Genomic DNA, 13,582 nt, shown 5'->3' on the forward strand with positions numbered 1-13,582 from the left:
ACAATTTTTTGTATACACACACTTACTGGACAAATATTAGTGTGCACACTAAATAGACAATTCTTAGTGTACACACTTACTGAACAAATATTAGTGTGCGCACTAAATAGACAATTCTTAGTGTGCACACTAAATAGACCATTTTTAATATATAGACACTTACTGGACAAATATTAGTGTGCGCACTAAATAGACTATTCTTAGTGTGCACACTAAATAGACATTTTGTAGTATACACACTTACTGAACAAATATTAGTGTGCACACTAAATAGACAATTCTTAGCGTACACACTTACTGGACAAATATTAGTGTGCACACTAAATAGACAATTCTTAGCGTACACACTTACTGGACAAATATTAGTGTGCACACTAAATAGACTATTCTTAGTGTGCACACTAAATAGACATTTTGTAGTATACACACTTACTGAACAAATATTAGTGTGCACACTAAATAGACAATTCTTAGCGTACACACTTACTGGACAAATATTAGTGTGCACACTAAATAGACAATTCTTAGCGTACACACTTACTGGACAAATATTAGTGTGCGCACTAAATAGACTATTCTTAGTGTGCACACTAAATAGACATTTTGTAGTATACACACTTACTGAACAAATATTAGTGTGCACACTAAATAGACAATTCTTAGCGTACACACTTACTGGACAAATATTAGTGTGCACACTAAATAGACAATTCTTAGCGTACACACTTACTGGACAAATATTAGTGTGCACACTAAATAGACCATTTTTTGTATACACACACTTACTGGACAAATATTAGTGTGCACACTTACTGAACAAATATTAGTGAGCACCTAAATAGACCATTTTTAGTATAGACACTTACTGGACAAATATTAGTGTGTACACTAAATAGACAATTCGTAGTGTGCACACTTACATGGCAACCATTAGTGTGCACACTTACTGGGCAACTATTAGCGTGCACACTTACTGGACAAATATTAGTGTGCACACTAAATAGACTATTCTTAGTGTGCACACTAAATAGACATTTTGTAGTATACACACTTACTGAACAAATATTAGTGTGCACACTAAATAGACAATTCTTAGCGTACACACTTACTGGACAAATAGTGTGCACACTAAATAGACAATTCTTAGCATACACACTTACTGGACAAATATTAGTGTGCACACTAAATAGACCATTTTTTGTATACACACACTTACTGGACAAATATTAGTGTGCACACTTACTGAACAAATATTAGTGAGCACCTAAATAGACCATTTTTAGTATAGACACTTACTGGACAAATATTAGTGTGTACACTAAATAGACAATTCGTAGTGTGCACACTTACATGGCAACCATTAGTGTGCACACTTACTGGGCAACTATTAGCGTGCACACTTACTGGACAAATATTAGTGTGCACACTAAATAGACAATTATTAGTGTGCGCACTAAATAGACAATTCTTAGTGTGCACACTTACTGAACAAATAGTGTGCACACTAAGTAGACAATGTTTAGTATAAACACACTGGACAAATATTAGTGTATGCACTAAATAGACAATGTTTAGTATAGACACACTGGACAAATAGTGTGCACACTAAATAGACAATTGTTAGTGTTAGGGTTAATATCTTGTAGAGTATATAGCACAAATACTGCAGCACTATTATTGTGCACACTTAACAGGCAACAATTAGTGTGCACAAGTATGAGAGCAATATTGTGCAACTATTAGTGTTGGTCAACTGCACGTGTGCACAATGTTGGACAAAGCAACAAGTATTGCGCAGTGTATACTGTAAGTGTGCAGGTTTATTGGTGCCTGCCAGTGAGAGAGATGATCTCCCAGCTGCCTGAGAAGTCTTACAGTCTTCTTCTTCTTGTAGGCCGCGCCTGCCCTCCCTCCCTGACACAAACACAAGAACTACTCTGAGGCAGTGTTGCACCTGACACAGTGAAGAGTGACAACACTTTGTGACATGGTAAGACACTGCTCCAGTCAATTTGTGCTTATTGAACTTATTGCTCCTGCGTCACACGGCGCTGGCGCAGGAAGACCAGATTGCACTTTTCCAATCTCCATCAAGCCCCCCTGGCTATCTCCTCTTATTACAGGCCGAGTGAACATTACCCTGTTTGGGCTGATAAGGCGCCGTTAAAACACACACACGCACACACACAATCGCACACGCACACGCACACTTCCTGCGTCTGCGAGTGAATTGGTCTCCTCGCAGGTTTTTCAATATGTCTCCCTTTCATCAACAAAAGGCGGCGTGCGCGAGATGGAGCGATAGTCGTCACTTCAGCGATAGTCCTCTCCTGCACGATATTGTCTTGCAGCCATGAGCGCCAATAAAGATCTTCTCTGCAAGCAAAGTCATTACAGCGCTCGCCTCGCCGTACTGAACTCTCCATTTCAACACCACCACCACCTACGTCCTAACATGTGCTTTCATAATACTGTACTGTTCACGCACATAGCAATAATAATAATAATAGCAATAATAATCATATTAATAGCAATAATAAGAGCAATAATAATAGCAATAATAACAATTTTAATAGCAATAATTATAGCAATAGTAATAACAATTTTAATAACAATAATAATAGCAACAATTATAGCAATAATAATAAAAATTTTAATAGCAATAATAATAAAAACATTTAATAGCAATAATAATAACAATAATAATAGCAATAACAACAACAATAGCAATAATAATAACAATATTAATAGCAATAATAATAATATCAATGGCAATAATAATAATAATAGCAATAATAACAATAGCAATAAGAATAATAATATCATAGGAATAATAGCAATAATATTAGCAATAATAATAACAATTTTAATAGCAATAATAATAAAAACATTTAATAGCAATAATATCAATAGCAATAACAACAATAAGAGCAATAATAATAACAATATTAATAGCAATAATATTATAAATAATAATAGCAATAACAACAATAGCAATAATAATAATATTAATAGCAATAATAATAATAATATCAATAGCAATAATAATAATAATAATAATAGCAATAATAACAATAGCAATAACAATAATAATATCATAGAAATAATAGCAATAATATTAGCAATAATAATAACAGCAATAATTATATTAATATCAATGAAAATAACAATAATAATAACAACAATAATAATAACAGCAATAACAATAATATAAATAATAACAATAATAGCAATAATATATCAATAGCAATAATGTTAGCAATAATAATAATAACAGCAATAATTATATTAATATCAATAATAATAGCAATAACAGCAATAACAATAATAATAGAAATAACAATAATAGCAATAATACGAATACTAATAATGCAATATTAATAACAATAATAGCAATAACAACAATAATAATATCTATAATAATAAAAATATTATCAATAATAATAATAATAGCAGTAATAACAATAATATTAACAATCATACTAACAATAATAATATCAATAATAATAACAATAATAATAATAATAGCAATAACAATATCAATAATAATAATAATAGAAATAATATCAATAATAATAATAACAATAATATCAACCATGATAAAAGCAATAATAGCAAAAATAATAACAATGGCGAATGAAGTGAAGTATATTATATTTATATAGCGCTTTTCTCTAGTGGCTCAAAGCAATAATAGCAATAATAATAATAACAATAATATAGCAATAATAATATCAATAATAATGGCAATAATAGCAATGTTAATAATAATAATATCAATAATATTAACCATAATAAAAGCAATTATAATAGCAAAAATAATAACAATAGTGAATGAAGTGAATTATATTTATATAGCGCTTTTCTCTAGTGGCTCAAAGCAATAATAATAATAATAATGTAACAATAATAATAGCAATAACAATAATAATAGTAATGTTAATAATAATAATATCAATAATATCAATAATAAAAATAGCAATAATAACAATAATATTAACCATAACAAAAGCAATAATAATAGCAAAAATAATAACAATAATAATAATATTAACCATGATAAAAGCAATAATAGTAAAAATAATAACAATAATAATAACAATAGCGAATGAAGTGAAGTATATTATATTTATATAGCGCTTTCTCTAGTGGCTCAAAGCAATAATAGCAATAATAATAATAACAATAATATAGCAATAATAATGGCAATAATAATGGCAATAATAGCAATGTTAATAATAATAATATCAATAATATTAACCATAATAAAAGCAATAATAATAGCAAAAATAATAACAATAGTGAATGAAGTGAAGTGAATTATATTTATATAGCGCTTTTCTCTAGTGGCTCAAAGCGCTTTACTTGAAACCCAATATCTAAGTTATATTTTTAAACCAGTGTGGGTGGCACTGGGAGCAAGTGGGTGGAGTGTCTTGCCCAAGGACACAACAGCTATGCTGCCTCAATAATAATAACAACAATAATAATGATAATAATATTAACAATAATAATAGCAATAATGATATAATTTAGAATTAACAACAATAATAGCAATAATAATAGTAATAATTGCAATAATTATATCAATACTATTAATATTAATAATAGCAACAATAATAATAGCAATTATTATAACAACAACAATAATAATAATAATAACAATAATATAATAATATTAACAATAATAAAATCAATAATAATATAAATAATAATAACAATAATATCAATAATATTAACAATAATAAAATCAATAATAATAGAAATAATAACAATAACAATAATAATAGCAAAAATAATAACAATCATATGACAGTGAACCTGGTAACTGAAGTACATCATGTTCACACTTCTTCAACGTGTCCGAAAAAGAGCAGGAAGAAGTTTATTCAAACCGACACCTCCACCATTGACTGAGAATAAGTTGCAATATGAAAAAAAAAATAATAATTTCTAGTAATATGTCATAATTTAAAAAAAACAGGAAAATAAACAAAATAAATTAATGACCATGACCATTGTTATAAGGAAAATGTGTGAACTATTTCAAAAAAGTAGAAATGACAAAAATGTAACTTTAGGAGGAAATCAAAATGCCTTGAAAATAAAAGCATCATGTTAGGATGACATATTCATGTAGAAATAACAATGAAAACATTCCAATCTATTTGTGTTTAAACTTAACTTACATGTTTTCAGGAAAGAGGTTGTAATGTTATAAGGGAAAATATGTGTACTTTTGCAAGAATAATGTCCCAAAAATAAATGTTTTGTTTTTGCATCACCAGGAAATAAAATATTGTATTGCTTCAGAATAAAGGTGTAAAATTAGCATGAGTTTATTTATTTATTTCACTTCATTCAATTTCAAATCAAAATATTACATAACATTATGTAAATGTTCATTTAATTTTATGACATTTTATCATGCAATATATACATATTCAAGCACTTATATATAAATAATAGAATAAAATAAATATCTTATGAACATTCATTTAATGTTATGACATTATTTTATCATGCAATAAATAAATATTTCAGTATTTACATACAAATAATATAACAAATACATAATAAATGTTCATCTATAAATAAAGTTGATTTGATTTGATTTGATTTAATTTTGACCTTATTTTTTATCATGCAGTAAATACATGCATTTATATTTAAATAATATAATTAATATATTTTATAATATAAAAGTTCACTTAATTTTGACCTTATTTTATGATGCAATAACTACATACTGTATCAGCATTTATATATAAATATAATAATACAAATATATCAAAACAATCTATTAAAAATGTAACTGCATTTTTATCATGCAATAAATAAATGTTTAAAAAATATATAATTATGTAAAAAAACAAATATTATATAACATACATAAAAAAAAAAAATAAATAAATAAAAAAAAAAAAAAAAAATATATTTACACTCCTATTTTATGAACTTTTAAAAATGTTTTCTTGTAATTTTTCTGTCTTTTTCAGTGTCCCCAAAATCCATCTATCACATATACCGTAAATGAACTATATTATCCATATATTGTTGTTGTGTTCAAGAACCAAAAAAGACGTGAACAATTGTGTTTAAATGATTTCCACACAGGGAAGGGATGGGATTAAATGAGCTCTGCTTCTTCCCACTCCTTTTCGGACATGTTGGAATGTGAAACAATGTTCGAAAAATCCCCGTGTTTATGTCCGAAATAAATATTTACAACACAAAACATTGTACACATACAAATACATCAAATAATTTAAAAAAATACCATTAAAACTACTACAACTTTTTTTTTTTTTTTTAACAAGTATAACATTTTTCTATGATAATAAATTTGATAAAATTAGGACTTTTGAAAGTAACATTTTTCTGAGTGATCTAAAGAGCTTGAATCTTGGAAAAAAAATCCTACTTTATTCTTGTAATGTAATAACTGAAAATAAAACAACTTTTTTGTTAAAATACAGTCAATAAACGGTTGCTAATTAAGTTAACGAATGGCAGAGGGGGTCTGTTATTCGTATACTTATCTTATATTTGCAGCCCTTTGAGACATTTGTGATTAAGGGCTGTATAAGTCAACTTTGATTGATTGTTTATCTACAGATTATGAACAAACAATAACTTTATTTACGCTCTTTCCAGTCCCTACCTTCTCGTGGATCTCCTGCGTGGACTGTGCGTCACAGAAGGCCACGGTGGCCAGGTCCTTGAGGATGGGCATCTCCACCGTGCAGTCGCGCCCGTCCAGCAGCGCCACCAGGGGGCGTGGGTGCATCGGCCCGTTCATTATCTGCGGCCGGATGCCTGAGAAGAGGAAAAAAGCCAGGTGAGTATTTGATGCAACCCACAAGGTAAACGCCGTCGTACTGACAACCACATTTTGGCGAGTGGAGACCAAATGCTGCAACACCATTGCATCAAAACACAATATTTGACCCCAAAATACACCAAAAACACTTCTTTTAAGTTTATGGAGGGAAAAAAAGTCACTTAAAAATAAACAAAAATTCTGTTTTCAGTCTAAATGCTAAAGAAGTTTAAGTAAAAACTTATTTTTTTAGTTGACATTTCTTTCGTAGCGTAATGTTGCATCGCCACCTATTGGCCTGGCATGCAAACTGCAGTGTTTTTGACTTTATGGAAAGAAACATTAGAGACGCGTGCAAACTAATTACATGATTACGAGAATAATGTTTTTTGTTTTTTTTACGGGGCTAAAAAAAAAAAGATACAATGAATAGCAAGCCTTGAAATTTCCAAGAAACAATGTAGCATTCCAGGAATATTATTTATTCAAAAATATTTGCATCCTCAAGAATAAAGTCCAACAAAGCGAGAAGAAGTCATTTTTACAGCAATTAATTAAAATATGAGGGGAGAACAAGTGATTATAACCACAAACATACGGAAATTAATTTGCTAAATGGACAAATATACGACATAATTATCAAAAAATAAGACATGAATAGGACTTTGAAAAATAATATATAGTACAAGTGTTTTTCTTGAAAAAATACAACTTAATTCCAGAAAACATGACATAAAATGACATCTTCAGATTTTTCTACCGTAGATTAAAATTCTTGAAACTGACAAAATGACTATTGTAATCTAAATATTACTACTTTAAGGAACATAATTCCTTAAAAAAACAGGACTTTTCTAGGAATTACATTCAAATTTGATGAATGTTCCTTGAAAATAATACAACTTGATTCTTAATAATAATTAAAAAATGAATGATGACTTGATTCTTGACCACGTTTTAAAAAAAGTGACATGAATTATATATATATATATGTATATATATATATATATATATATATATATATATATATATATATATGTAAATATGTTAATATATATATATATATATATATATATATATATGTATATTAATATATTATATATATATATACATATTAATATACTGTATGTATATATATATATATTAATATATATATATAAATAAGTGTATTAATATATTATATATACATACATATTAATATACTGTATGTATATATATAATAATATATATATATATAAATATGTTAATATATATATATATATATTAATATATATATATATATGTATATATATATATAAATATATGTATATTAATATATATATATATATATATACATACACATATATACAGCATACAAACACTAAACACACAATTCCTTTTTTCTTACAATTGTACAAATTGATAGGTCCTTAAAAATATGCCAACAAAAATAACTTTTTCAAAATAACATTCTCTTGTTATTTTGATTATATTAATAACATATAAATACTTTTAGATTATTTATTTTTTGCGTAATAAGACCAAACTCATAAAATGGAATGAAGTGAAATCAACTTAATCGTCATCCTAATTTTATGCCTTTATTTTGAAGCGATACAGTAATTTATTTGCAAAAACAAAACATTTATTTTCGGGACATTATTCTTGCAAAAGTACATATTTTCCAGTGCAACATTACAACCTTTTTCCTCAAAACATGTAAGTTAAGTTTAAAAACAAATGGATTAGAATATTTTCATTGTTATTTCTAGGTGAATACGTCATCCTAACATGATGCTTTTATTTTGAAGGCATTTTGATTTCCTCGTAAAGTCTCTTTTGAAATAGTACACACATTTTCCTTATAACAATGTGACCTCAATCCAGCGGTTATTTTCATGATCATTCATTTGTTTTATTGGGAAGACCACTGCCGGTTTTCATAACAAAGTCTCCGAAAAGACCAGAAAAAGTTGCCAGATGGTCTTAGTCTTTTTTGTGTGTGTGGAAAATAGAATCTGACTCACCACGATCCCTCCTGCTACGTCTCCTTATGCTCTGCCAGAGCAGGTGTGTATGAGAAGCAGGGAGTTGCAGCGACAAGCTACGTTTACAGACAGTCCCATTATAGTGTGTTTAATGTCAAGAAACACAAAAACTTTGATTCATTTTTACCTATTTTACCACCTTTTAAATGTTTTTTAACGCCGGCCGTAAAAAGAATAATCGTGTGTCATCGTGCTCGTAAACAATCAAGCGTTTGTCACTTTTTATTCCTCACTTTCATGCAATGGCGCGACGCTGCCGTCTTCGCCAGCTGCCGCCATTAATATTCCACATGACGCCCGGTTGAAGCGCCGCCCCCCCCTCATCCCCCCTCACCTTTCCCGCCGCCATTTTTGCGAAGGTGCGAGCGACAGGCGAGGAAGGCACCTGTCGCTCGTGCCAAAACCACCAAGGCTCCAGAAATAAAGCGCTTTTAAAAGTGGCTGCCAAATGCGGTGAAGCGATCGCCATGACAACAGGAGGATGGCAGACGACACCTCCGCTTCCGACCTCCCACCTCCATCCTGTGCCTTGTCTCTGCTGTCCTTTCACGTCTCACAGTACTTTTCTTTGGCCTCCTCCAACACAACTTTCCTCTTCTTATCTCCTCTAATCTGCAGCAGACACTCTTCCACTTCTTCTCCACACTCTTCCACGTCTTCTCCGCACTCTTCCACTTCTTCTCCGCACTCTTCCACTTCTTCTCCACACTATTCCACCTCTTCTCCGCACTCTTCCGCTTCTTCTCCGCACTATTTCGCTACTTCTCCGCACTATTCCGCTTCTTCTCCGCACTCTTCCGCTTCTTCTCCGCACTCTTCCGCTTCTTCTTCGCACTCTTCCGCTTCTTCTCCGCACTCTTCCGCTTCTTCTCCGCACTCTTCCGCTTCTTCTCCGCACTCTTCCGCTTCTTCTCCGCACTCTTCCGCTTCTTCTCCGCACTCTTCCGCTTCTTCTCCGCACTCTTCCGCTTCTTCTCCGCACTCTTCCGCTTCTTCTCCGCACTCTTCCGCTTCTTCTCCACACTCTTCCGCTTCTTCTCCACACTATTCCACGTCTTCTCCGTACTATTCCACGTCTTCTCCGCACTATTCCACACGTCTTCTCCGCACTATTCCACACGTCTTCTCCGCACTCTTCCGCGTCTTCTCCGCACTCTTCCGCTTCTTCTCCGCACTCTTCCGCTTCTTCTCCGCACTCTTCCGCTTCTTCTCCGCACTCTTCCGCTTCTTCTCCGCACTCTTCCGCTTCTTCTCCGCACTCTTCCGCTTCTTCTCCGCACTCTTCCGCTTCTTCTCCGCACTCTTCCGCTTCTTCTCCGCACTCTTCCACTTCTTCTCCGCACTCTTCCACTTCTTCTCCGCACTCTTCCACTTCTTCTCCGCACTCTTCCACTTCTTCTCCGCACTCTTCCACTTCTTCTCCGCACTCTTCCACTTCTTCTCCACACTCTTCCACTTCTTCTCCACACTATTCCACTTCTTCTCCACACTCTTCCACGTCTTCTCCACACTCTTCCAAGTCTTCTCCACACTCTTCCAAGTCTTCTCCACACTCTTCCACGTCTTCTCCACACTCTTCCACGTCTTCTCCACACTCTTCCACTTCTTCTCCACACTCTTCTCCGCACTCTTCCACTTCTTCTCCGCACTCTTCCACTTCTTCTCCGCACTCTTCCACGTCTTCTCCGCACTCTTCCACGTCTTCTCCGCACTCTTCCACGTCTTCTCCGCACTCTTCCACGTCTTCTCCGCACTCTTCCACGTCTTCTCCGCACTCTTCCACGTCTTCTCCGCACTCTTCCACGTCTTCTCCGCACTCTTCCACTTCTTCTCCGCACTCTTCCACTTCTTCTCCGCACTCTTCCACTTCTTCTCCGCACTCTTCCACTTCTTCTCCGCACTATTCCACTTCTTCTCCGCACTCTTCCACTTCTTTTCCACACTCTTTCAAGTTTTCTCCACACTTTTCCACTTCTTTTCCACACTATTCCACGTCTTCTCCACACTCTTCCACGTCTTCTCCACACTCTTCCACGTCTTCTCCACACTCTTCCACGTCTTCTCCACAGTCTTCCACGTCTTCTCCACACTCTTCCACGTCTTCTCCACACTCTTCCACTTCTTCTCCACACTCTTCCACACCACCACGACAGTGAAAAAACCCTTTGGACTTACCATTTTTACCTTTTTAGCAATATATTGATGGCAGCCTTGTGTAAGCGTTGAAAACTGTTAATGTTTTACTAATATCAAGAATAATGGTGTTGTTGGATATCATTTTAAAAAGGATTTTTTATTTTATTTTGAATGAATTTAGCTGTAATTTTTAAAATGATGTATTTTAATAAAATAGTGGTACGTTGCTTTAAAAAGTCCTATTTCATTATGTTTTAAAGCAATTCAGTTGTTTATAAATATGTCAAATTTTAAAAAGTCAAGAATAAAGTGTAAAAAGGTGACAAAAAATGAAAATTAGTCTATATTAAATCTATAATATACATATAAAAAAAATAAATTATATTATTTAGAATATATATTATGTGTATATATCCATCCATTTTCTACCGCTTATTCCCTTCAGGGTCGCGGGGGGCGCTATCTCAGCTACAATCGGGCGGAAGGCGGGGTACACCCTGGACAAGTCGCCACCTCATCGCAGATGTGTATATATATATATGTTTATATATATATATATATATACACAAATAATATATATAATATATTATATGTGTATATATAAATATATTACATATTATGTGTATATATATATATATATATATATATATATATAAATATAATATATATACAAATACAATATATATATAACATAATATATATACAAATACAATATATATATAACATAATATATATACATATATATAAAACATATATATATATACATATATATATATATACATACATATATATATATATATATATATATATATATACATATATATATAATATAAATACACACACATTTATATATATATATATACATATATATAATATAAATACACACACATTTATATATATATATATATATATATATATATATATATATATATATAATGATGTGGGATCTGAACCGAGGATGTCGTTGTGGCTTGTGCAGCCCTTTGAGACACTTGTGATTTAGGGCTGTATAAATAAACATTGATTGATTGATTGATAGATATAATATACATATATATATATATATATATATATATATATATATATATATATATATATATATATATATATATATATATATATATATAAATATTATAAATATGTATATATAAATATTATATATGTATTTTATATGTAATATAAATACACACACACACATATATATGTATATTATATAATATATAATAACATATTATATATATGATATTTTATATATATTATATTTGTGTATATATGCACATATAATAATATATATGTGTATGTGTATATATATATATATATATATATATATATACACACAATATATTATGTGTATGTGTGTATATATATATATATATATATATATATATATATATATATATATATACATACACACACACATATATATCATTATATATTATATGTGTATATATATATACACAAATATAATATATATAAAATATCATATATATAATACATGTGTGTGTATATTTATATTATATTTCCGAAAAAAATGATCAAGAATCAAGTCATCATATTACATTTTAAAAAGTCAAATTTCATACCATGTTTCTTTCAGAGTCAAGTTGTATTCTTCTCAAGGAACTTTTCTCACATTTTAACAGCGAAGTCATGGATTTAAAATCTGTTATATTAGCATGCTAACATTTTAGCTAATTTTGTATGATTACACCTAAAAATGATGAATTTTAATACTTGCCGTCATCTTAGAAGTATGCTGATGTCTTTAATAGTAGCATGCTGAAGTGAAGATGCTAACATTTTGTGCTAGGTTTTTTTTTGGCTAATTTTGTATTTTAAACTCAAAGAATCATGAGTTTGCAAATGACTCCATTTTAAAAGTATGCTGGTTTCGAGGCCCATCAGAATTCCGTGGGAATGTCCTAGTTTGATACACGGTACTGTATAGCATTTGATGTTGTGTGGTGTTCAAAGTAAATATGGACTTTTGTCAAGGCTGGAACCTGTATTTCATGTTTACATTGTTTCTTATGGAGAAACTATAGGAACCACACTCTTCAAGAGACAATTATGTCCGTAAATCGAGGTTCCACTCTACAACTTTGAGCGTTTCGACCCCGACCCGTAGGGGGCGCCACAAATCAGTGGGCAAACGCAAACAGCTTCTTCATTGTTAAAAGGTGTGGACTTTATACGTCCGCAGTGAATCCAGCTGTCGCAGGGATGAAAGGCGCCGATAAATATCAAAAACACATTTGTTACTCGTGCAGAGAAGTGACAAACGCTCCTTCCAAGAAAGTGTGTGTGTGTGTTGTGTTGTGTTGCACATCTTCACTGCAGGCTGTAATAGTGCTGCAGGTGAACCACACAATACAACACAACTTGTCAACAAATTGTGCACAGCAGCAGGAGTTCACTTCATAGTCAGTGTTCTTTATCCCCACTCACCACCGTACTGTGTGTGTGTGTGTGTGTGTGTGTGTGTGTGTGTGTGTGTGTGTGTGTGTGTGTGTGCTCTTGTATTTCTACCCTTCTTGAGACATCAACAAGGAAAAGTAGCTTCCATATGAGGAGGTGTGAACAAGTTAGGACCGAA

At 31.5% G+C, this 13,582-nt stretch overlaps 1 protein-coding gene across 6 annotated transcripts in view; it reads right to left on the minus strand.

Moving 5' to 3' along the window:
* ctbp2l (C-terminal binding protein 2, like) overlaps nt 1-13,582 on the minus strand; it is a 265,851-nt gene that overhangs the window by 13,070 nt on the left and 239,199 nt on the right. For all 6 annotated transcript variants that reach the window (XM_061931702.2, XM_061931700.1, XM_061931703.2 and 3 more), the window contains one exon: nt 6,665-6,819. In XM_061931702.2, the coding sequence (XP_061787686.1) occupies nt 6,665-6,819 (155 nt within the window). The remainder of the gene's footprint in view (nt 1-6,664; nt 6,820-13,582) is intronic.

Source organism: Nerophis lumbriciformis, linkage group LG39 (assembly GCF_033978685.3).
Source record: "Nerophis lumbriciformis linkage group LG39, RoL_Nlum_v2.1, whole genome shotgun sequence".
Classification (NCBI taxonomy): Eukaryota; Metazoa; Chordata; class Actinopteri; order Syngnathiformes; family Syngnathidae; genus Nerophis; species Nerophis lumbriciformis.